Source organism: Lepus europaeus, chromosome 8 (assembly GCF_033115175.1).
Source record: "Lepus europaeus isolate LE1 chromosome 8, mLepTim1.pri, whole genome shotgun sequence".
Taxonomy (NCBI): Eukaryota; Metazoa; Chordata; class Mammalia; order Lagomorpha; family Leporidae; genus Lepus; species Lepus europaeus.
The window spans coordinates 107,925,034-107,952,023 of record NC_084834.1 but is presented as its reverse complement, the minus strand read 5'-3'; the positions used below and the strand labels follow the sequence as shown (position 1 = coordinate 107,952,023).

At 38.2% G+C, this 26,990-nt stretch overlaps 1 protein-coding gene across 1 annotated transcript; it reads right to left on the bottom strand.

Moving 5' to 3' along the window:
• Window positions 1-2,890: 2,890 nt before the first annotated feature.
• On the bottom strand, window positions 2,891-16,886 carry LOC133765132 (UDP-glucuronosyltransferase 2B14-like). Its single transcript, XM_062198752.1, has 6 exons — window positions 16,135-16,886; window positions 13,669-13,817; window positions 11,403-11,534; window positions 9,103-9,190; window positions 6,498-6,717; window positions 2,891-4,173 (listed from the first exon to the last, which is right to left on the bottom strand). The coding sequence occupies exons 1-6, from the start codon at window positions 16,856-16,858 to the stop codon at window positions 3,894-3,896; spliced, it is 1,593 nt and encodes a 530-aa protein (XP_062054736.1). The 5' UTR covers window positions 16,859-16,886; the 3' UTR covers window positions 2,891-3,893.
• Between the last annotated feature and the right edge of the window lie 10,104 nt (window positions 16,887-26,990).

The following is a 26,990-nucleotide window of genomic DNA, read 5'->3' as shown; positions in this document are numbered from 1 at the left end:
CACTCTGAGTAACTCCACATACTCAGAGTTCCCTGAATGCCTGGAGTGGGTCAATGCATAGGATACATGCTCACACTGAGGACGTCACAGATCCTTTGTGTGGTTCTTCTGGAAACACAGATGAGGATTGCACCTACTGTGGGCTAACACAAAGGTGTTCATCATCTTGGAAGAGAGGAGGTGAGAGTATGACTACAACAACAGAGCTGATAGAACCTTCCCTTCTGTCAATAAAAAGGAGATCTATCACATCTAATTTGGGTATCACCCTGGATACTCCACCCACACTGGAACATAGATGAGAGCTACCTGGCTACACCCAGCACACGCCTCTGGGTATTGATTGAAGCAGCAGACACTTCACTAAGCCACAGAGGCATATTTCAAACATAAAAGCCATCCAAAAAAATCAATATCTCCACAAATGCCTAAAAATAAATGCAGAAATTCAAAAAATAAGAGTAAAGAAGACAATAGGATGCCCCCAAAAGAACACAACAATACTTTAGTACTGGAATTGAAAGATAAAAGATTGGTGAGAAGTCAGAACAAGAATTCAAAAGATTAAGCCTAGATTACTCAGAAGCAATCAGAAGCAAATCCAGAAATTAAAGAAATCCATACATTTCATGAATGAAAAATATTCCTATGAAACTGAGATTTTAAAAAGAAGTCAATATTAATTGAAATTAAGAATTCAATAGATAAAAAAGTAGTTGAAAGATTTAAGGATGGAGTTGGTGAAGCAGAAGAAAGATTGTCCAAGATACAAGACATCAGGAAGTTTTACAGAAGAAGAAGAAGAAGAGGAAGAGGAAGAGGAAGAGGAATAAGAAGAAGAAGAAGAAGAAAAAGAAGAAGAAGAAGAAGAGGAGGAGGAGGAAGAAATTAGAAAAATTTAAAACAGTGTTGTAGATTTATGGAACGGTGTTGGATATTTATGGGATACTATCCAATAATCCAACATATGGGTCTCAGGAATTCTTGAAGGTAAGGAAAGAGACAATGACCAGAAGGCATATTTAGTGAAATAATTACAAAAAACTTTCCTAATTTTGAGGAAGAAAAAAGCATTCAAGTAGAGCAAATAGATATGACCAGAAAAGATCTTATCATGATAAATTGCTTTTAAACTTAGAACAGTAAAATATAAAAAAAGATTCTAAAATGTACATGAGAAAAACATCAGATTTCTTTCAGAGGATCTCCAATTAGACTCACATGTGATTTCTCTTCAGAAACCTTACAGTATAGGAGATAATTGAGAGACATTGTCCAAGTGATAAGAGAAAAATAAATCAATCCAGAATATTGTACTCTGTGAAGATCTCACCTGGTGTGCAGGGATGGCTCAACATTTGCAAATCAACAAATCAGATATGTCACATTAACAAACTACAGAACAAAACCCACATAATTATCTCAATAGATGAAAGATTTTGGTAAAATACAAATCATTTCATGATGAAAAACCTTAAGCAAATTGGGTATAGAAGGAATATTCCTCAAAACAATCAAGGCAAACTATAATAAACCCACAGCAAGCAACTTATTAAATGGGAAAAATGTTGGTAGCTTTCGAACTAAATTCAGGAGCCAAACAAGGATGCCCACTGTCATCATTAGTAGTCATTACAGTATTGAAATTTTCAGCCAGAGCAATTAAGCAAGAAAAAAAAATCAAAGGAATACAAATTGGGGAGGAAGAAGTTAAACTATCCGTATTTGCAGATAACATGATTCTATATATATGGAAACCAAAAGAATCCATTAAGAAGCTATTGAAACTCATAAGAGAGTTTGATAAAGAAGCAGCATAGAAAACTAACACAAAAATCAATAATTTTGTATACACAGGAAAGACCATGGATAAGAAAGAACTTCTAAGGTCAATCTCATTCACAATAGCTATAAAGATTAAATACCTTGGAATAAATTTAACCAAGGATGTCAAAGATCTCTATGATGAAATGTATAAAACATTAAATAAAGAAACAGAATAAGAAACAAAAAATGGAAAAATCTTCCATGTTCATGGATTGGAAGAATCCATATCATCAAAATATCCATCATAACAAAAGCAATTTACATATTCAATGTGATTCCTATCAAAATCTCAAGGGCATTCTTATCAGACCTAGAAAAAATGCTACTAAAATTCATATGGAAACACAAGAGTCCCTGAATAGCTACAGAAATTTTATACAACAAAATCAAAGCTTGAGATTTCACATTCAGAGTGAATGACAAAGAAATGAAATGGATTCAGGCCAGAATAATATTAAATAGAGATTATTGGTTATCATACTTCCTGTGTTATATGTTTTGATATTTTTCCACATTTTTTAACAATGAGTTTTATATCTGTTCATGAGGATATGAAGAATGAGAATGACCAATCATATCAGTAATTAATCTGTTAGGAGAAGTTGTACATGTATCTTGGCATGATAAGGAAACATTTTCTAGAGCATGGATGAAGGAGGCTTAGAACAAACAGGGAGCCAGTGAGGAAAACACTGAACACAAGTTACTTGCTTTGTTGCTGCAATCACCAGAATTGTGCATATTGCCTGCTTCATGGTCACTAGATTCCTATGAAACGTTTTGCCATTTAAACACTTCATCTAAAATAGACTTCAAACCTTTTTCATATGTAATATTTATATATTTATTCCACCAATTATATCCTTGTTAGGAAATAATACATAAAATGATATTTCAAAGTTCTGATTTTCACATTATATGTATCCCAGGAATTGAATCAGTTCCAAATATCTGACAAGGCAAGGAGAAATGGAAGATACTAAGCAAGGAGAATGGGACTCTTCTAACAACATAGTCCTCAGGACTGGACAACACTTACGGACTTTTAGTCATCAGTCTTAACTAATATGAAGTGCCCTGTCCTTTTATTTTGTGCCATATTATCTGGTAACACAGGTTCATTCAATAAAGTGAAAACTGTACCTCAAGCATACTCAAGGAATCATGTGGAAAATATCTCATATTTCTTACCAAACATTTTTCTGTTACATGGATTTCAATAAGAAGCTAGCTGGGCCATTCATATTTTTAAAACAAAGAAACAAAATCCATGATTATATATTTTGCATTTCATGATATATGTGCAATTTTAACTCCATATGAGACAAAGGACATAATATTCACTGTGTAGCTTGCTTTCCATCTACTAGGATTATAACAGTAAGGGGAGTTCAGGCTCTGTGTTTCTTCTTTGCTAAAAAAAAAATACAATACTGCCAATAGGAAAAAAAAAAGACATGTGTACCCTACCTTACCAACCCACTTTGAGCAGTTTTCCATTACCATTAATTTCCCTGGACTCTTTTGAGAAGCAGTATTCTTCACTATCCAATGTATGTGTTTTATTTATTTTAAAATGTCAGCCACTTCTGCCCTAGGTGATGTTGAGGTCAGTGTATACAAGAGCTTCTTTTCACATGCTCCAGTGATCTGAATAAATTATCATGCACATGTTAACAAGGATCTCACTCTGGTTTTCTTTGACACAGACACATATGGTCCACATGATGGTATTTTAGTCAAATAGAAGCTACTTCTGAATGAATGGAAAATTCATGCTTCTTGTTCTTCTCGAATAACCTACTTTAAAGGATCTCATTTTTTGCTTTTTTGTTTTTTTCTGATTTATGATATTCTGCCTCATTCAGCATTAAACTAGAACTTATTATGGATTTCTGGAAATAGACTAGTATATTAATGCCAATTCAAAAATTATATATGTAATAATCTAAAGGGCACAATTCTCAAAAAATGTGCCAATCTTGTCACTTGTCACATCTTGATCCAAAGTCCTTGAATTAAATGGAACAGTCTGATTTATCTGACACCCACAGGTGTAAAGAGCTCTAATCCCTCTTTTGCTTCTTTCCTATCTTAAGGAGCTTTTGATAAACAAACAAATAGCTTTTTATGACAAGAAAAAGCAGAAATGCTGCACAGGACACCAGGAACCCAATCACATCCAAAGAGTGGTACTGGAACCAGGTGAGGTCATGGGCTGCAACCCTAAGGTGTTTTGCTCCTTTGTGCCGCATGACATACTCGATCCAGAAGACTGCTCGATCCAGCGGCTTCATGGGCTGATCATGGTGAATACTGGATAATGTCATGACATTCTCTTTATAGCTGCAGGGAAAACCAGTAGACAACAAATTACAGAATGAAATACAAAAAATTGATATCTGATATTTTCACATAGATGGTAAAATGCATGTCACATAAACATGGAAGAAAAATGATATTTTCTTTGAGGGTTAACATACTGATCTTAACTAATAGGCTAGAATTTATTAGATGCATAAAATTCAATTTGTACATATTCAATATACATACAGAACTTGGGTAAGATAAGTTTTGCCAACATTACATCCTAGGAATTGGGATCACTTAGTCCTAAATGTAAGAAGAAGAAAACACAAGCCGGCACCGCAGCTCACTAGGCTAATCCTCCGCCTTGCAGCACTGGCACACTGGGTTCTAGTCCTGGTCGGGGCACCGATCCTGTCCTGGTTGCCCCTCTTCCAGACCAGCTCTCTGCTGTGGCCAGGGAATGCAGTAGAGGATGGCCCAAGTGCTTGGGCCCCGCACCCCATGGGAGACTAGGATAAGCACCTAGATCCTGCCATCGGATCAGCGCGGTGCGCCGGCCGCAGCACGCCTACCGTGGCGGCCATGGAGGGTGAACCAACGGCAAAAGGAAGACCTTTCTCTCTGTCTCTCTCTCTCACTGTCCACTCTGCCTGTCAAAAAAAAAATTAAAAAAAAGAAGAAAACACAAAAACAAAAACAAAAATTGATGAATGTGTAGAACTGGAACTATAGACTAGGAATTAGGGAGGATTTTATGTACAAGGTTCAAAACAATATTAAAATGAGGATGTAGTAGGCAGATCCATGAAAAAACACAGTTATATTTCTGGGCAAAGTCGATAAGGTTTGCATCGACCACAGTAGGGATATTGGCCTTGTATCAATGGATAAATGCTTACAACTACTAAGGTATCTTAATGAATTAACTACATTGGTTTGAACCCTGATTCTGACACTTCCTTGTCCTTTCTATAAACTTCTCTCTTCCTAGTTGTTCATTTCTAAATAGAATGGATAGGAATAGTACCTTTCTTATTCTAATGTTCTGAGTAATAAAACAGTGATTCTTAGAATACTTTCAATTATTCTTCGCATATATTAGACCATCAATAAATGTTTTTATTATTGTTGTTGTTTTTGTTTTAGTATTATGATCTTAGCATTTAGAGAGTACTCAGCATTTTACTTTGAGACATTGCTAGTGTTGGAATGTAGCAATGTGGCTTACCAAATCTAAACCATAAAGTGCTATAGCATGACATGGGAACAATCGCAGTGGAGGGAAATCCTCTTCCTACCATTAAGAATGAACAGGAGGAAGACAATTTTCAGAGGAGTAAATCTGAAAATCCAAGTTGTTTACCAATACCAGTAGCAGGATCAGAATGTTAGCATAGAAACTTGGCAAAGCAATAAATGTAATGGAAATTAGAAATTGACTATGACATGCTGGCTTCTGGAAAATAAACCATTTTAGAATTTTAAAAAGAAAAATAAGAAACTACCATGTGAGATCATGAATAGGTTAAGCTGCTTCTCTATAGGAACCTTTTGACTATACACATAACCCATAACATCATGTTATATATCTGAAATATACATGGTAGAATTTATTTTAAAAATATCATTTTATAAATGCCCTTGCTGAAGGGTCCTTGCTTTGGCATAGCGGGTAAATCTACCTCCTGCAGTGCCAGCATCCCATATATGCACTGCTTCGAGTACAGGCTGCTCCATTTCCAATCCAGCTCTCTGCTGTGGCCTGGGAAAGCAGTAGAAAATGCCTTAAGCCTTTGGGCCTCTGTACGCATGTGGAGACCCGGAAGAAGCTCCTGGTCCCTGGCTGATGCCTTTGGATCAGCACAGCTCTGGCCATTGTGGCCAAATTGGAGAGTGAACGAGGAGATGGAAGACCTCTCTCTCTGCCTCTCCTCTTTCTATGTAACTCTTACTTTAAAATAAATGAATAAATCTTAAAAAAATACCAGAAAAAAAAAAAACTCGTAAATGTGCTTAAAGTAGGTGAGTTCTTCTATAACATTTGTGTTTACCTGCTGCATTTGTGTTCTTAATGCTTTCGTTTAATCCTGTTTTAGTCATCTTCAGTTACACCTCTCATTCCATTTCTAGGCTATTTCAGATATGCACACTATCGGGTAATCTATGACAAACCCGTCTCTTTAATCTGCTCAAAAACATTATGAAAATCACAAGAACTATTTGACAATTTCCTTCCAACTTGCAGAAAATTTGTACACAACTTGTTTTTGCTCATTTTCACACTCAACTGCTGCAGTCTTGGCCTTCAGGTGAACATTTATATATAAATATTACATAGATTTAATGAAAGTAATACTCACGAGGGGTCATGAATGACTGTCTTCAAGGCATTGAGCAGATCTGCACTTGACATTGTTTTCCAGTTCAGCCTAATGGCTGCCCCCTTGGCCGTCATGTGGGCAATATTATCAGGTTGCTCCCCAAACAGAGGAAGACCCACCATAGGGATGCCATGGTGGATTGCCTCATAGATGCCATTGGCTCCACCATGAGTTACAAAAGCTTTGGTTTTTGGATGACCTAGGATTGAGGGATTTTCAATACGATTATTATGCATGTCTCAGAAATGAAATGAGATATGCACAGAATTACACACTGGAGAGAACCATTATCCTTAGATAACAGATCATGAGAGCATGAAAACTACATTTAGATTGCTTTCAGATCAATAAGAAGAGTACACCTCTTCCTAAGTACATTGGAGAGATAAGTGAAGACTATGTGGAAGAGGAAGTATGAAATTTAAGACTTGAGCAGTGAATAAAAGATTAACACAAAGAAAGAGGATATTCCAGAAAAAAAATAAAATTCATTTTCAAAAATAGAAGCTGAGTGCATTTTGAACATTTTTTTGAAAGATATAGTGTATTCCTCTGACCTCAGCATCAGCCCTTAAAGCATTCTGGTCTGGATGAAAAGTCCATTTCAGGCATGGAAAACCAAGACACTGTGGCAACAAATTGTCTTATATGAAAGACCTCATTGGGCGAGACCCCCCAGAGGAAAGAAGTGGTCATCAAAGAAGGAGGTGAAGTAGGCAGGCACATAGGTCAAAACTGATTAGGTTTGTGAGTTGGAAGACCATCTCTTCGCCACGCCCCTGTGTGACCTCACACACTACCTGATACTTTCACCACGCCCCTGTGTGACCCCATCCCTCTACCTGACCACACTTGGGTGCCCACCAGCCTATCAGGTTAATTAACTACTCCCCTTTGGTGGTGGGTATAAAATAATCCTGGGACACAGTTTGTCTGCCCCTTCTCTTTGCCTGAGCTCTTGCCACTAGGGAGCTTGCTGTAGCCCTGCGCCTCCAGGGTGAATGGCCTTTGGACCACGCACCCTAAGCTTCCATGCCTAGATGCTCCTCACCTGGCTGGTTCCTGGTGCTCCGTATGAACCCATATTTACCTATCTCTTAAAATAAAGCTCTCACTCTCCTATGCATCATTCTCACTAAATAAAAGCTTAAAATGTATCATGTGCTGCATTTATTTGTGCCCATATTTAGAATTCTTCTATAAATATTAGGCAAGAACCCTCTCAGGCTTATTAATATTGAAGATTTATTAATAAGCACATGGGGAAATCATATGGCACCCAAATTCTGGTAGCATATGTAGCACCCCAATGCCGATTCTGGGGAACTCTAAAAGGGGCCACATTTCAGAGAAGATTTTAGGGGGTCATGTCCGATTTCAGAGCTGCTTTTCTCTGAAGGGAGAAGAGAATTTCCACGTTGCTCATGGCCTTGTCTAAATACTGATGGAGTCTGGATTCAACAGGCTTTCAGAACCTATGCAGTTCATGTCAAGAGCCTCGGGTGATCTCTGACATCTTACATTACAGTGTTAATTGTTAAATTTAGAACAGGAGTCACTGTGCTCTAACTTCCCATGCAGGACCTCTGTATTCAAAGAGTTGTATTATAATCATGTCTAAGTGCTTGTCAAAGATGTATTGGCTGTTCTTTGGATGTTTCTGTAAAGTTAATTACAGTTAATTCTTAGATGTTTCTGTAAAGTTAATTAAGTTTCTAAAAAATAAGCGAAATTATCTTCAAGATGCAGTAACTTTGAACAGCAGTTGTCTCTATTGTTGAGGAACAGTGTTTTATGCAAATTGTAGAGCTCTTTATTTAGCATAGAGCTGGTCTTCTGCACATAAAGTTAATCAAAAATGGATCTTAATGAAGAATGGGAATGAGAATGGGAGAAGGAGGAGGTGGAAGGTTGGGAATGTGGGTGGGAGGATGGGTATGAAATCACAGTATTCCTATAGTTGTACTTATGAAACATATGGAGTTTGTATTCCTTAACTAAAGGATTCTTTGGGGAAAATTAAATTAAATTAAATTAATAAAATTAAGGGAAATTCAAAAAAGCAAAAAAAAAAAAAAAACAAAGAAACAAAACAAAAAGATATAGTGCATTCACTAAGTCTGTTTTTGAGGTGCCCAAAACAACCAGGAGTGGCACGGTGGCAGTACTGAAAAGCAAGAAAGCACAGGCAGCACTTCATTTTGAAACATGCCAACACTTCACAAGAAAGGCTTTCCCATGGAAAATGCAGGATCATTCACAATAACAAAGTGTATTATTTTTCAGAGGCATTCGAAAACAACACAGTGAGAGGACAAAAATAATATTGGAATTAGGAGACAGAGAATGCAGGAAATTGTTGGAAGTGAAAGATATTTTGATTCCAGCCATAAATCATGTGAATGTGCATTTAAGAAAATGCTCAGTGTTGTAGGTTATTATATATCTCCCAGAACTAGAAAATAAATTTAAATATGTTTGATGCTGAGTTTCTCAATAAGATATGGCCATGCAGTTTTCAGTTTAACTATTATCCGAATTGGCTTTTATTCGTATTTGCAGCAATTGTTCTCCAGAGTCTTACCAAGAAGATCATTCTGGGGGATCCAGTCATAGATCCGAGTGTTGGGTCCTAATGTCTCTGGTTTCTGACCGTCAAATCTCCATATGACCTGGTAGATAAAGGGAATAGCTAACCCGTGAGCTTAATTTCAAATGATAGTGTATTGCAATTCGAGTGCGTTTCAGAGGTCACCTGGCTAATTGCTGTCCACAGGAAAGAAGAATGAGGGGTTAAGTGCTGAGAATTACAGAATGTCTGAAGTCAACAGAGCGCTTCCTTTCCCATACTTGTTTTATATGCAGTCAGGTGTGGAAAGTAACCATGATGTTTCACATGTAGCTGCTTAGTTATGCGAGATGATGAATGAAAAATTCAAGTATTGAAATACAGTGCATACTTTTCATGTTAAAAATGTGTATTTTCTGTTATAATAATCTTCCATTTATAATAGTAAGGTTTTTAGTTAAAAATAGAGTGGAAGTTTAGTTATATCCATGTTTTCATAATTTCTTTATGCTGTGACATCTTTTAATTGATCAAAAGCAATTCTGTATGATCATAAATATGTGAGAAATAAATTAATTCTGCTTAGGAACTACACATCATTTGTTTTAGATTACAAATTATTAAACACTATTTCTAGGAAGAATTTCAAGTTGCAATTTTGAAATGAATCCAAAATATGATAATTCTTGCTAGAGTTGGAAATATTTTAAAAGTACAGGGAAAGGCTAATTCATATATAGTACAGCAGTTGAAATAAATCTAAAACTGTGATGCCATTAAATTTTCTTCAGTTGATTTTGACCCTTCTACAATGAACTATAAACCATCGAGAGGCATGATTAATATGTGCTGCTATACCCAATCACCATGCCCTGTACTAAAGTCTGCTACAGCCTTTGGTATTTCTGAGAAATTCTCATAAATTGAAGTATAACCCACAAGTGCTTCACTTCTGGATGCTCTGTGAGTCTTCAATTCAGCTCCTCAGCAGAATAATGATGATGATGATGATGATTTAGGTGATTAATAGAAACTTATATGAGATTAAAAAATGGTTCATAAATACCGACAGATGAAAGATACATTGCATACATTAGAAAATTTGTCTGCTATATTTTCTGGAATTTGGAACATCTGAACCTCTTCCCATGCCACGGTTGTCTCTACTTGATTCCTTATACTCCCCGCTCCCTTCCCAACTCAGAAAAAGCTATTAATGTGCTGGATTAGAAACAATTTCTTGAGGGGCCAAATGTTATATTGCATGGAGTGCACCTCCAGGATACGACCCTCCTCCACTCTTTTCCTTACACGTTTGTGATTTAGACATTGACGGGGTCCAGTCCCAAGGGACAGGTTAGATTTTTTTTTTCCCCCTTTCTCTAAACCTTTTGGAAAAGTAAGGACAATCTGGACTGGGGATTGGCAAAACATGATCCCCCTTTGTTTAACTAGATTTGTGAGTAGAACTATGAACAGACTCATTCACAAATTAGGGGGAATAAAGAAGCTAGAATTATATGGGGAAATCTAAACTGTATGATGTACTTCAGATATTTTTTCATATCCACCTATATTGATTGTGCAGACAGCAATTCAATTTTAAATATTTTCTAATAATATTTTTAGTACGTACAATAGTGTTGGCATTGCTTGAAGGGAAAAGATCAAAGGATAGGGTAAAATCAGATGATTTCTATGTACCTGTCTGCTTTTTTAGGATAATGTTAAGCCTTTGGGGCCAGCCTGTGGTATAGTGGGTAAAGTTACCACCTGCAGTGCTGGCATTCCATATGGGCGCTGTGGATTCTAGTCCTGGCTGCTCCACTTCCTATCCAACTCTCTGCTATGGCACAGGAAAGCAGAAGATGGCCCAAGTCCTTGGGCTTTGAATCCACCTGGGAGACCTGGAAGAAGCTCCTGGTTCCTGTCTTTGGATAGGCACAGCTCCAGCCATTATGGCTGTTTGGGGAGTGAACAGTGCATGAAAGACTTCTCTCTCTGCCTCTGTCTCTGTGTATTCTCTATCTTTCAAATAAATAAATAAATAAGTCTTTTCAAGAAACTTAAAGTTTATGCTGTATCTCAAATATATTTATTTCTAATCACAAAAGATATACCAGACTTATTTGAAATCAAAAACCTCAGCACTATTTTAATATCTTAGAAGTCTGTATTTTTAAGCTGTTATCTAAGTAGAATTAAAACTATCATAACAGTTTACATTTCAAAAAAGAAGTTTCTGTAATCAGTCCCTTTACAGAGTTAAACAGAATCATCCAGTAGCCACCCACCATTAGGACACTTTTTCTCACCTTTTGTGGCAGCTGGGCAAAGGCCGATGCGACCGCATTGGCCCTTTCTTCCGTCATGTTGCTGACCATGGACCCCAGGGAAAACACCACCACTCCCGCTTCTCCAGAGCTCTGCACAAACTCTTCCATTTCCTGAGAAGAAAAAATTTGCTCCATCACAAAAGAGCAGCCACACAGCAAACACTAGTGAAAAGATTGCTAACAACAACAAAGGAAATAACAGTATTATCAGGAATTATTGGAGTAGTAGCTGATGTAAATCCATAGTATGCAAGATTTGCCACTTATCCATTTCTTAGTGTAAATGTATTGGTGTGCAAACCATGTCACACATGTTTTTTCTTCTGATAACTGAACTTTAAACACAATGTACATTCTAGGATATATATTAAAGAAATGTAATCCTAATCCACATTTCTTTTGTATGAGAAAAATATGATCTTTTTCTATTTATCTTCTTTGCTCTGCTGTTTTCAACAAACCTCCTTTTTGGAATGATTTGGTGTTGTTAAGGATTCTTTGCTAAACGAATTGTGATGGTGTGGCATACTCATATATATGTTATTTGTTCATTCCTTGTAATACTGGCTATTTAGTTTATTTCCAATATTTATTTTAGAAATAACTGCTGTACCTATTGATTACACATGTTATTTCCTCCTTATATTTTCATATCAGTATATTATATGACCAAACATAGACGCTATTTTAAGATTCTCACTTGTCTAATTTCTCAAAGAGTAGAGATTATCTGAAAATTTGATAATTTATGAAAAATCAAGTTATTATGGGGAATAAAGGTAGTAAAAACAAAAGAATAAAAGAGATTTCACAATCAATGACTTTGATTCAAATCTCATACCTATATTATTTCAAATTATTATCCACCCATCTCATTGTTTCCCTTGTCCTTCAACTCTTTGTATTACTTTTCCTAACCATTTATTATTCAACTTAAGAATGAACAAATGGAATTCCACTGTGTATAATTAACATATTTCCTTTATGTCTTCATCAGTGGATGGATACATGGGTTGTATCCGTTTATTGGCTAATGTGAGCAGTGCTGCAATATACAGAATTGCAGATGTTTCACACTAAAATCAGTTCCTTTGGGTGTCACACATTTCTATTTTTAACTTGTTCTAATAACCATATTTCTCACACTCTCACACAGCACGACATGTGGATGGTATTCTTAGATGACCAGGAATAATCTTGTTTATGAATTTTGACATTTAGTTATCTATCATCTGTCGTGAAACTGTGTGTATGTGTGAGTGTGTGTGCTTTAAGGGTTACTTATTTTTTTGAAAGTCAAAGTTACTAAGAGAGAGAGAGAGAAACAATGAGAGAAGAACAGACAGAGAGAGAGAAAGAGAGCGAGCGAGAGAGAGAGAGAATGAATCTTCCATTTCATGGTTCTATCTCCAAAGGGCAACAATGGCTAAGGCTAGGCCAGGCTGAAGCCAAGAGCCAGGAGCTTCATCCGGGTCTTTCATGTGGGTGGCAGGAGTGCACTCATTTAGGCTATCTGCCACTGATTTCAAAGGCCATGAGCAGGGAGATGGATAGGAAGGGAATCAGCTGGAGCTGGCAGCTTTATTGATACCCGTGTTGCAGGCAGTGGCTTTACCCACTGTGCCACAACACCGGCCCCGGTGTCTGAACTCTTACAGCAACCTCCTGAGTGATTCCTCTTTCCTCAGTCTTGGCTCTGGCTCTGTGCAGATGAGTCATCACTGTATATCGCAGGATTTAAAAAAAAAACTTTATTAAAATATTAGAACATGTTTCATGTATTTCATATATACAGTTCTAAGAAGAAAACCATATTTCCCTCATTTGGTCATATCTCTCCACAGTTTGTCTCCTCTCAGGTCCTCTCTCCAATGCCCTCACTAGGTAATTTAACTTATTCCTTTTTTCTGCATACAAATTCTCTCTCTAGAGAAATCAACCTTATAGTCAACTTAATTTTCTTATACCAAACTCTGCTTTTTTTTTTTTTTTTTTTTTTTTTTTGCAAAATCTCTTGGGTAATCCACATGGTTCTCCAATGATTATGAAATCTGAATATTGTGATTGTCTAGAAGATATGTGTTTGTAATTAACAGGCCACTATATCTCATTGTAATTAACAGGCCACTTTACCTGGTTTTCATAACTTTCTCCCTATGAGCCAAATGTTCTAAATGAACAATGAAAGATCATGTCCACTGAAAATGCAAAACAAACAGAACAGAGCAAATAGGAATCTGTTTACCTTGGGCAGAGGTTTGGCAGGTTTGCAGTGGAGCCCTCCAACAAAATGAATATTTGGTAAGGTTGGGCGAGGAAACTCCAAGTCCCAGTAGCTTCGAATGAGCCACATGTCAGCTTTCCCCACTAGCTCTGAGAATGTAACAGGTCTTCCTGAATGGGGAGAGAAAAGGCAGGGTAAAGACAGAATTGTGATGTGAAGTATTGCACGTAAAGTTCTGAGAGATGTTGAAGTGATACAGTCAGTGACGCATGAAATATCTGTGCATTGAAACACAAATATGTTTATTCGTGCATAATATAAATTATAAGTACCCTGTACACATTGTTTACATATTAGATGTATACAAACCCAGTGAAAAGAGAGCTTGTGTCTCTAGTATCACCTCAGTGTATACAAAACCATGCTCAATATAATAATCCACCATAGGATTAGATGTGTATTTCTTCTGTAAAGTTGAAAAAGTAGCAAATGCAAATTTAAACAACTATGTTAGATACAGAATGGATCATAACCTTGAATAGAACTTTCCTGGCAGTATTCAGTCTGGTTTCTGCCATTTAGCAAGCTGGAGCCAGTATGGGCTTTCCGGGTGAACTGTGAGGTCTTCTTTGTCCTCTCCTCCTGCTTATTTTCTTCTTCTTTTTTCTCCTTCTCCTCCTCCACCTCTTCTCCTTCTTCTACTTCATTTATGTTTATTTGAATACATACAGAGAGAGGGTGGGAGAAACCTTCACCTGCTTATTCATTCCCCAAGTAGTTACAACAGACAAGGCTAGGCACCCTGAAGCCAGGAACCATGAAGTCCTTGTGGTTCTCCCAAATGGGCGGCAGAGGCCATCACCATCTGCCCTCCGAGCATATATGAAGGAAGTTAATGTAATTATTAACTCTAGCATGGGATGCAAGAGTTCCAAGTGGCAGTTTCACTTACTTCAACACCAGCCCCAAACTGTGAGATTTTTAAGAGTGTGGCTGAGTTCCTTGTACTGATTGTTGTTTTGGGTTCACACAAAGAAAATACCAATATTTATTTACACAGAAATTGATATATAAATAATTATGATCATCGCTTATTTTTAAATTATAAAACAGTGCATTTGTGTTCACCCTAGTTTCAACTCATTTTTAGTGAAGAAAGATAATTTTAAAAAATAGACTAATTAGGCCGGCGCCGTGGCTCAACAGGCTAATCCTCCGCCTTGCGGCGCCGGCACACAGGGTTCTAGTCCTGGTCTGGGCACCGATCCTGTCCCGATTGCCCCTCTTCCAGGCCAGCTCTCTGCTGTGGCCAGGGAGTGCAGTGGAGGATGGTCCAAGTGCTTGGGCCCTGCACCCCATGGGAGACCAGGAGAAGCACCTGGCTCCTGCCATCAGAACAGCGCGGTGCGCTGGCCGCAGCGCGCTACCGCGGCGGCCATTAGAGGGTGAACCAACGGCAAAGGAAGACCTTTCTCTCTGTCTCTCTCTCTCACTGTCCACTCTGCCTGTCAAAAAAAAAAAAAAAAATAGACTAATTATCCGCCTTGCAGCACCGCCACACTGGGTTCTAGTCCCAGTCTGGGCACCGATCCTGTCCCGTTTGCCCCTCTTCCAGGCCAGCTCTCCGCTGTGGCCAGGGAGTGCAGTGGAGGATGGCCCAAGGCCTTGGGCCCTGCACACCATGGGAGACCAGGATAAGCACCTGGCTCCTACCATTGCATCAGCATGGTGCACTGGCCGCAGCGCGCCTACCGCGGCGGCCATTGGAGGGTGAACCAACGGCAAAAGGAAGACCTTTCTCTCTGTCTCTCTCTCACTGTCCACTCTGCCTGTCAAAATTAAAAAAAAAAAATAGACTAATTACATATATGTCTATTCTTCAATGAGATATTTATAAAGATATAATAATGTAATATGGAATCTATAGAATCCTCAAATAATAGGTTTTTCAGTCTGTGATAAAACATTGTATATCTCAATTGTGAAAGAACCATTTAGGTTATATTGAAAAATTCTTTAATTTTTAAATAAGGATACCCTTGCACACCACGTAAACAATTTACTCAATGATTCTTAGATACTTGGGCTAAAATATGTAGCACTTTGATCTTCACGTCTCCACCTATCATGATATTAGGAAAGAAAAAAATAAAAAAAATTAATAAAGATGTTAGTGAACTACCTCTTGGCTTATCTATACAACGAGTAAATTATGAGAAAATGGACATGGAATTCCTTAGAGAAATCTTCAGTATTCCATTTGGAGGTGTGTGACCAAGGATGACATATCCTGGGGATGAGCATCTGGTTTCTAACTGACCTGGAATATAAATCTACCCATAACATCTGAGAGATTAATAAATCATTTTATCTTTCTATTTTTAATCATAAAAGACAAATTCCTCTGACTTTATATTCATACAACCTCAGATTCACAATCATAACAAAGTTAGGACTGTAAATTACCAACAAAAAAACATGACTTACCTAGTACTTCACTATAAAATCGGTCCCACCTCTTCTTATTAAGCATTTGAAACCAGAAGTCAAAATAAAGCATACATAGCATATTGTTTACCCTCTCCATGAATGTCATTTTCCCACTTAAATCAGAAAGAATAATAGGAACATAGGAAGGGGGCACTAAAAGTCCTCCACTGTATTTTTCCATAGTGTAGCCAGGAGTGAAGCGAAGACTGTACACAAAGGGTATTTTAAGCAGCTCGGCCAGTAGCTCACCACAAGGACCAACAGCATCTGAAAGAAGGATGTCAAATCTTGACTCTTGTAGCTTTGTCATGAGTGTTTTGTTGAAAACTACTTCTTTACAGACATTTTCACAATTGTCAGAATATTCTGAAAAGAGCTTTTGCAGTAGTGAAAAATATTCCCATTGTGAGTTCTGGCGTGCATTTGTCCATGTACTAACAAAGTGTACGAAAAAATCTTCCAGGTCATCTTTATTGGCATTAATAGGAAAAGTTTCAAATTTAATATTAGTTTGTTTGCTTGGATCAATGAAAATGGAAGCTGAATTTCTCAGAACAATCACCTCATGACCTCTCCGGACAAGTTCATCCAGGATTACATTTAAATTCATCCAGTGACTGTACTCCACGGGCCACACCAGCACCTTTCCACAGCTCCCAGTTCTGAAGCAACAACTCAGCTGTAGCAGCAACAGCAGAATTGAAACATGTTTCTCAGACATCTTGGTGAAATCAGTGCTTCCTCTCCAATTGCTGTCCCTTTATGTCACTACTCATGTTTATATCCATGAAGAAATCTAACAAGAAGTTAAAATATAACTTGAAATTGATCTAAGTAATTACATCATATGAACACTCAGAGCTATGGACTGGGATGGCAGGTGGATAAGCCAAAGTAAATGATTTTGTGTTTAAATGAATGATATTAGTGTCATTTTATGATTAAGTATTTTCACTTAGCTCTGAGACAATGAACTGTGTGTACAAGTCAACCATGTTATGTAAAAGTGTAGAATAGTGCCAAGAGCTGTGGCAAATGAGAGGCGATGACATGACCCAAAAGTAGAGATAGAGTAATTTTACTGCTTATCCATATTTTCTGCACAGTATGGTCCAAGAGATTATTTGTAAATACTTTGATAGAGTATAATTTACATACATAAAATTCTAAATTCACAACTCAAAGTGTATAAATCCATGTTGTAGTGTACTATTCATATGAATACATAACCACCATCACAAAAAATTTTTGAACATTTCATTAGTCCAAATAGAAGCCCTTGGAGCAATCATTTGAATTAGCCAATAACACTGGCATGTCCACATCCCATGTCTGATTGCCTGGTTCAAGTTCCAGATCTGCTTTGATTCTAGCTTCCTGAGAGTGCACAGCTTTTGAAGAACCAGGTGATGTTTAAAATGGTTGAGTTCCTAACAGTCACATGGGAGAATAAGATTGATTTCCCATGTCCTAGCCTAATCCTGGCACAAAACTTACCCTACCCTTTGTTCTTTTCCCTTCAAGCAATGCCAACACTACTGTACGTACTAAAAATATTATTAGAAAATATTTAAAATTGAATTGCTGTCTGCACAATCAATATAGGTGGATATGAAAAAATATCTGAAGTACATCATACAGTTTAGATTTCCCCATATAATTCTAGCTTCTTTATTCCCCCTAATTTGTGAATGAGTCTGTTCATAGTTCTACTCACAAATCTAGTTAAACAAAGGGGGATCATGTTTTACCAATCCCCAGTCCAGATTGTCCTTACTTATCCAAAAGGTTTAGAGAAAGGGGGAAAAAAAAAAAAATCTAGCCTGTCCCTTGGGACTGGACCCCGTCAATGTCTAAATCACAAACGTGTAAGGAAAAGAGTGGAGGAGGGTCGTATCCTGGAGGTGCACTCCATGCAATATAACATTTGGCCCCTCAAGAAATTGTTTCTAATCTAGCACATTAATAGCTTTTTCTGAGTTGGGAAGGGAGCGGGGAGTATAAGGAATCAAGTAGAGACAACCGTGGCATGGGAAGAGGTTCAGATGTTCCAAATTCCAGAAAATATAGCAGACTTATTTTCTAATGTATGCAATGTATCTTTCATCTGTCGGTATTTATGAACCATTTTTTAATCTCATATAACTTTCTATTAATCACCTAAATTATCATCATCATCATCATCATCATCATCATCATTATTCTGCTGAGGAGCTGAATTGAAGACTCACAGAGCATCCAGAAGTGAAGCACTTGTGGGTTATACTTCAATTTATGAGAATTTCTCAGAAATACCAAAGGCTGTAGCAGACTTTAGTACAGGGCATGGTGATTGGGTATAGCAGCACATATTAATCATGCCTCTCGATGGTTTATAGTTCATTGTAGAAGGGTCAAAATCAACTGAAGAAAATTTAATGGCATCACAGTTTTAGATTTATTTCAACTGCTGTACTATATATGAATTAGCCTTTCCCTGTACTTTTAAAATATTTCCAACTCTAGCAAGAATTATCATATTTTGGATTCATTTCAAAATTGCAACTTGAAATTCTTCCTAGAAATAGTGTTTAATAATTTGTAATCTAAAACAAATGATGTGTAGTTCCTAAGCAGAATTAATTTATTTCTCACATATTTATGATCATACAGAATTGCTTTTGATCAATTAAAAGATGTCACAGCATAAAGAAATTATGAAAACATGGATATAACTAAACTTCCACTCTATTTTTAAATAAAAAACTTACTATTATAAATGGAAGATTATTATAACAGAAAATACACATTTTTAACATGAAAAGTATGCACTGTATTTCAATACTTGAATTTTTCATTCATCATCTCGCATAACTAAGCAGCTACATGCGAAACATCATGGTACTTTCCACACCTGACTGCATATAAAACAAGTATGGGAAAGGAAGCGCTCTGTTGACTTCAGACATTCTGTAATTCTCAGCACTTAACCCCTCATTCTTCTTTCCTGTGGACAGCAATTAGCCAGGTGACCTCTGAAACGCACTCGAATTGCAATACACTATCATTTGAAATTAAGCTCACAGGTTAGCTATTCCCTTTATCTACCAGGTCATATGGAGATTTGACGGTCAGAAACCAGAGACATTAGGACCCAACACTCGGATCTATGACTGGATCCCCCAGAATGATCTTCTTGGTAAGACTCTGGAGAACAATTGCTGCAAATACGAATAAAAGCCAATTCGGATGATAATAGTTAAACTGAAAACTGCATGGCCATATCTTATTGAGAAACTCAGCATCAAACATATTTAAATTTATTTTCTAGTTCTGGGAGAAATATAATAACCTACAACACTGAGCATTTTCTTAAATGCACATTCACATGATTTATGGCTGGAATCAAAATATCTTTCACTTCCAACAATCTCCTGCATTCTCTGTCTCCTAATTCCAATATAATTTTTGTCCTCTCACTGTGTTGTTTTCGAATGCCTCTGAAAAATAAGACACTTTGTTATTGTGAATGATCCTGCATTTTCCATGGGAAAGCCTTTCTTGTGAAGTGTTGGCATGTTTCAAAATGAAGTGCTGCCTGTGCTTTCTTGCTTTTCAGTACTGCCACCGTGCCACTCCTGGTTGTTTTGGGCACCTCAAAAACAGACTTAGTGAATGCACTATATCTTTTTGTTTTGTTTTATTTTGCTTTTTTGAATTTCCCTTAATTTTATGAATTTAATTTAATTTAATTTTTCCCAAAGAATCCTTTAGTTAAGGAATACAAACTGCATATGTTTCATAAGTACACCTTTAGGAATATTGTGATTTCATACCCATCCTCCCACCCACATTCCCAACCTTCCACCTCCTCCTTCTCCCATTCTCATTCCCATTCTCCACTAAGATCCATTTTTGATTAACTTTAGGTGCAGAAGACCAGCTCTATGCTAAATAAAGAGCTCTACAATTTGCATAAAACACTGTTCCTCAACAATAGAGACAACTGCTGTTCAAAATTACTGCATCTTGAAGATAATTTCACTGACTTTTTAGAAACTTAATTAACTTTACAGAAACATCCATGAATTAACTGTAATTAACTTTACAGAAACATCCAAAGAACAGCCAATACATCTTTGACAAGCACTTAGACATGATTATAATACAACTCTTTGAATACAGAGGTCCTGCATGGGAAGTTAGAGCACAGTGACTCCTGTTCTAAATTTAACAATTAACACTGTAATGTATGATGTCAGTGATCACCCGAGGCTCTTGACATGAACTGCATAGGTTCTGAAAGCCTGTTGAATCCAGACTCCATCAGTATTTAGACAAGGCCATGAGCAACGTGGAAATTCTCTTCTCCCTTCAGAGAAAAGCAGCTCTGAAATCGGACATGACCCCCTAAAATCTTCACTGAAATGTGGCCCCTTTAGAGTTCCCCAGAATCGGCATTGGGGTGCTACATATGCTACCAGAATTTGGGTGCCATATGATTTCCCCATGTGCTTATTAATAAATCTTCAATATTAATAAGCCTGAGAGGGTTCTTGCCTAATATTTATAGAAGAATTCTAAATATGGGCACAAATAAATGCAGCACATGATACATTTTAAGCTTTTATTTAGTGAGAATGATGCATAGGAGAGTGAGAGCTTTATTTTAAGATATAGGTAAATATGGGTTCATACAGAGCACCAGGAACCAGCCAGGTGGAGGAGCATCTAGGCCTGGAAGCTTAGGGTGCGTGTTCCAAAGGCCATTTACCCTGGAGGCGCAGGGCTACAGCAAGCTCCCTAGTTGTAAGAGGTCAGGGCTGAAGAGAAGGGGTTGACACACTTTGCCCCAGGATTTTAACCCACTTCCAAAAATTGGAGTACTTAATTAACCTGATTGGCTGGTGGACACCCAGGTGTGGTCAGGTAGGGGGATGGGGTCACACAGGGGCGTGGTGAAGGTATCAGGTAGTGTGTGAGGTCACACAGGGGCGTGGTGAAGAGATGGTCTTCCAACTCACAAACCTAATCAATTTTAACCTATGTGCCTGCCTACTTCACCTCCTTCTTTGAGGACCACTTCTTTCCTCTGTGGGGTCTCACCCAATGAGGTCTTTCTTGTAGAACAATTTGTTGCCACAGTGTCTTGGTTTTCCATGCCTGAAATGGACATTTCATCCAGACCAGAATGCTTTTATGGGCTGATGCTGAGGTCAGAGGAACACACTATATATTTTTTAAAAAATGTTCAAAATGCACTCAGCTTCCATTTTTGAATATGAATTTTTTTTCTGGAATATCCTCTTTCTTTGTGTTTATCATGTATTCACTGCTCAAGTCTTAAATTTCATACTTCCTCTTCCACATAGTCTTCACTTATCTCTCCAATGTACTTAGGTGCCTCTTCCTCTTGATCTGAAAGCAATCTAAATGCAGTTTTAATGCAGTTAAATGCAGTTTTAATGATCTGTTATCTAGAGATAATGGTTCCCTTCACTGTGTAAATCTGTGCATATCTCATTTCATTTCTGAGACACACATAATAATCTTATTGAAAATCCCTCAATCCTAGGTCATCCAAAAACCAAAGCTTTTGTAACTCATGGTGGAGCCAATGGCATCTATGAGGCAATCTACCACGGTATCCCTATGGTGGGCCTTCCTTTTTTTGGGGAGCAACCTGATAACCTTGCCCATATGACGGCCAAGGGGGCAGCCATTAGGCTGAACTGGAAAACAATGTCAAGTGCAGATTTGCTGAATGCCTTGAAGACAGTCATTAATGACCCCTCGTGAGTATTACTTTTGTTAAATCTATGTAATATTTATACATAAGTTTTCACCTGAAGGCCAAGACTGCAACAGTTGAGTCTGAAAATGAGCAAAATGTAGAGTACAAATTTTCTGCAAGTTGGAAGGAAACTGTCAAATAGTTCTTGTGAGTTTCATAATGTTTTTAAGTAGTTTTAAGAGACCGGTTTGTCATAGATTTTCAGATAGTGTGCATATCTGAAATAGCCTAGAAATGGAATGAGAGGTGTAACTGAAAATGACTAAAACAGGATTAAACGAAAGCATTAAGAACACAAATGCAGCAGGTAAGCACATATGATGTAGAAGTACTTACCAAGGGCCAGTGCCATGGTGCACTAGGTGAATCCTCCACCTGTGGCGCCAGCATCCCCTATGAGTGCCAGTTCTAGTCCCGGTTGCTCCTCTTCCAGTCCTGCTCTCTGCTGTGGCCTGGGATAGCAGTGGAAGAAGCCCTAAGTTCTTGGGCCCCTGCACCTACATGGGAGACCGGGTGGAATCTCCTGGCTTCTGGTTTCAGATTGGCGCAGTTCTGGCCATTGCAGCCATTTGGGAGGTGAACCAATGGAAGGAAGACCTCTCTCTCTGTATGTAAATCTACCTATCAAATAAATAAATAGAATTTTTAAGAATAAATAAAGTACTCTCCTACTTTAAGCACATTTATGAGTTTTTTCTTTTTCGGTATGGGTACTTTTTAAAAAAGATTTATTTATTTGAAAGTCAGAGTTACACAGAAATAGAAGGTTAGGCAGAGAGAGAAAGACGTCTTCCATCCGCTGGTTCATTCCCCTATTGGCTGCAACCTCAGGAGCTGTGCTGATTCAAAGCCAGGAGCCAGGAGCCAGGAGTTTCTTCTAGGTCTCCTGCAGGGGTAAAAGGGCCCAGGGTTGAGCCATTTTCTTTCTTTTTTTTTTTTTTTTTTTTTCTTTTCTTTTCTTTTTTTTTTTTTTTTTTTTACAGGCAGAGTTAGTGAGAGAGAGACACAGAGAGAAAGGTCTTCCTTCTGTTGATTCACCCCACAAATGGCCACTACAGCCAGCGCGCTGCACCAATACGAAGCCAGGCCCAGGTGCTTCTTCCCAGTCTCTCATGAGGGTGCAGGGCCCCCAGCACTTGGGCCATCTTCCACTGCCTTCCTGGGCCACAGCAGGGAGCTGGACTGGAATAGGAGCAACTGGGACAGAATCCGGTGGCCCGACTGGGACTAGAACCTGGGGTGCCGGCACTGCAGGAGGAGGATTAGCCTAGTGAGCCATGGGCCCTACATGAGCCATTTTCTACTGCTTTCCCAGGCCACAGCAGAGAGCCACATTGGAAATGCAGCAGCCAGGACTCGAACCAGTGCACATATGGGATACTGGCACTGCAGAAGGCAGCTTTACCGCTTACACCACAGTGCTGGCCCTTCTGCATGGGCGTTTATAAAATGTTATTTTTAAAATACATTCTACCATGTATATTTCATGTATACAACATGATTTTATGGGTTATGTGTACACAGTAAAATGGTTCCTACAGAGAAGCAGCTAACATATCCATAATCTCACATGGTAGTTACTTATTTTTTTTTAATTCTTCTAAATGTCATAATCAATTTCTAATTTCATTACATTTATTGCTTTGCCAAATTTCTATGCTAACATTCTGATCCTGCTACTGGTATTGGTAAACAACTTGGATTTTCAGATTTACTCCTCTGAAAATTGTCTTCCTCCTGATGACTAAAACCCGATAAGTTTTGTCTAGTCCTGAGGACTATGTTGTTAGAAGAGTCCCATTCTCCTTGCTTAGTATCTTCCATTTCTCCTTGCCTTGTCAGATATTTGGAACTGATTCAATTCCTGGGATACATATAATGTGAAAATCAGAACTTTGAAATATCATTTTATGTATTATTTCCTAACAAGGATATAATTGGTGGAATAAATATAAATATTACATATGCAAATGTTTAAAGTCTATATTAAATGAAGTTTTTAATGGCAAAAAGTTTCTTAGGAATCCAGTGACCATGAAGCAGGCAATATGCACAATTCTGGTGATTGCAGCAACAAAGCAAGTAACTTGTGTTCAATGTTTTCCTCACTGGCTCCCTGTTCTAAGCCTCCTTCATCCATGCTCTAGAAAATGTTTCCTTATCATGCCAAGATACATGTACAACTTCTCCTAACAGATTAATTACTGATATGATTGGTCATTCTCATTCTTCATATCCTTATGAACAGATAGAACACTCATTGTTAAAATTGTGGAAAACTATCAAAACATGTAACACAGGATTTATGGAACCAATAATCTCCATTTAATGTTATTCTGGCCTGAATCCATTTCATTTCTTTGTCATTCACTCTGAATGTCAAATCTCAAGCTTTGTTTTGTTGTATAAAATAGCTATAGTTATTCAGGGACTCTTGTGTTTCCATATGAATTTTAGTAGCATTTTTTTCTAGGTCTGAGAAGAATGCCCTTGAGATTTTGATAAGAATCACATTGAATATGTAAATTGCTTTTGTTATGATGGATATTTTGATGATATGGATTCTTCCAATCCATGAACATGGAAGATTTTTCCCATTTTTTGTTTCTTATTCTGTTTCTTTATTTAATGTTTTATACATTTCATCATAGAGATCTTTGACATCCTTGGTTAAATTTATTCCAAGGTATTTAATCTTTATAGCTATTGTGAATGAGATTGACCTTAGAAGTTCTTTCTTAGCCATGGTCTTTCCTGTGTATACAAACCATTGATTTTTGTGTTAGTTTTCTATGCTGCTTCTTTGCCAAACTCTCTCATGAGTTTCAATAGCTTCTAAATGGATTATTTTGGTTTCCATATATATAGAATCATGTTATCTGCAAATACGGATAGTTTAACTTCTTCCTCCCCAATTTGTATTCCTTTGATTTTTTTTTTCTTGCTTAATGGCTCTGGCTGAAAATTTCAATACTGTATTGACTACCAATGATGACAGTGGGCATCCTTGTCTGGCTCCTGAATTTAGTGGGAAAGTTACCAACATTTTCCCATTTAAAAAGTTGCTGGCTGGACCTGCACCTTTGCTCAACAGGCTAATCCTCCACCTTGCGGCGACAGCACACTGGGTTCTAGTCCTGGTCGGGGCGCCGGATTCTGTCCCGGTTGTCCCTCTTCCAGGCCAGCTCTCTGCTATGGCCCAGGAGTGCAGTGGAGGATGGCCCAAGTGCTTGGGCCCTGCACCTGCATGGGAGACCAGGAAAAGCACCTGGCTCCTGCCTTTGGATCAGCGCAGTGCGCAGGCAGCAGCACGCCGGCTTTTGTGGGCATTTGAGGGTGAACCAACGGCAAAGGAAGACCTTTCTCTCTCTCTCTCTCTCTCTCTCTCTCTCTCTCACTGTCCACTCTGACTGTCAAAAAAAAAAAAAGAACACTTGCTGGCTGTGGGTTTATTACAGTTTGCCTTGATTGTGTTGAGGAATATTCCTTCTATACCCAATTTGCTTAAGGTTTTTCATCATGAAATGATTTGTATTTTACCAAATTAGTTCATCTATTGAGATAATTATGTGGGTTTTGTTCTGTAGTTTGTTAATGTGAAGTATTTCATTTGTTGATTTGCAAATGTTGAGCCATCCTTGCACACCAGGTGAGATCTTTACAGAGTACAATATTCTGGGTTGACATTTTTTTCTCTTATCACTTGGACAATGTCTCTCAATTCTCTCCTAGCCTGTAGGGTTTCTGATGAGAAATCACATGTGAGTCTAATTGGAGAATCTCTGAAAGTAATCGGGTGTTTTTCTCATGTACATTTTAGAATCTTTTCTTTATGTTTTACTGTTGTAAGTTTAAAAGCAATTTATCATGGTAAGATCTTTTCTGGTCATGTCTATTTGCTCTACTTGGATGCTTCTTTCTTTCTCAAAATTAGGGAAGTTTTTTGTAATTATTTCACTAAATATGCCTTCTGGTCATTGTCACTTTCCTTACCTTCAAGAATTCCTGAGACCCATATGTTGGATCATTTGATAGTATCCCATAAGTCTCCAACACTGTTCCATAAATCTACAACACCATTTTAATTTTTCTAATTTCTTCTTCTTCTATGATATATTAGGAGGCAAGGGGCACTTCACAGTCCTGCATGCAAGCCCAGCCCCATGTTAATCCTCCAGCCAGATTCAGATGTCTCCTCTCAGCTGATTTCTGATCACATGCACACAAGCTAGTGCAGCTGTTACCATATGTCCAAAGTGGCACCTGCCCTCTGCCAGCCATTGTCAGGGGGAGGGGAAGAGAGAAAGGTGCCTCTTTTTTTCTCTAGGCCTAAAGGTACCCTGTCCCCCCAAGACTCCAGGCCAGATTCATTCCAGGTTCTATCTGAAGCTATATCACCATTGAAACAGGTTGTTGTAGTCTCATCTCATTCCAAAAGCTTGTGCTGAGGCTCTTGGCTGCTGGGTTCCTGTGCTGTGTCCATGCCTGTGATGCCCATCTACACACTTCACATAGAGCCCCCATGGCATCCCTAACTCTTCCCTGAGATTGCGCTCTCTCCACTTTTTTCAACTACCTTCCCCTAGACTTAGAGCAGTCATTACCCTCCTTACTCCACCATCTTGGAATCCCACAGGTGATTTATTTAAAGAGTTGTAGCAAGTAGAATCAAAGCTGAGTGAACTATAGTAGTATTCCTTGAAAAGTATTTAGTAATTAATAGAATACAACATGAGGAATATATGTGAAAGCAGTGATGAAAACGTTGTATAATGGGGCTGGCGCTGCGGCTCACTCGGCTAATCCTCTGCCTGTGGCGCCGGAATCCCATATGGGCGCCGGGTTGCTCCCCTTCCAGTCCCCGTTGCTCCTCTTCCAGTCCAGCTCTCTGCTATGACCTGGAAGGCAGTGGAAGATAGCCCAAGTGTTTGGGTCCTGCACCCACTTGGGAGATCAGGAGGAAGCACCTGGCTCTTGGCTTCGGATTGGCGTAGCTCCGGCCGTGGCGGCCATTTGGGGGGTGAAGGCAGAAAGAAGAAGGAGAAAGGAAGACCTTTCTCTCTGTCTCTCCCTCTCACTG

What these genes read in the sequence shown, in the direction of transcription:
- LOC133765132 (XM_062198752.1), bottom strand. Translation starts at nt 16,858, where the DNA reads ATGTCTGAGAAACATGTTTCAATTCTGCTGTTGCTGCTACAGCTGAGT. An exon ending in TTGCCCAGCTGCCACAAAAG is followed by an intron (nt 9,191 to 11,402) that starts GTGAGAAAAAGT and finishes TTTATCTACCAG; the next exon opens with GTCATATGGAGATTTGACGG. An exon ending in ACAGTCATTCATGACCCCTC is followed by an intron (nt 4,174 to 6,497) that starts GTGAGTATTACT and finishes TTTTCCCTGCAG; the next exon opens with CTATAAAGAGAATGTCATGA.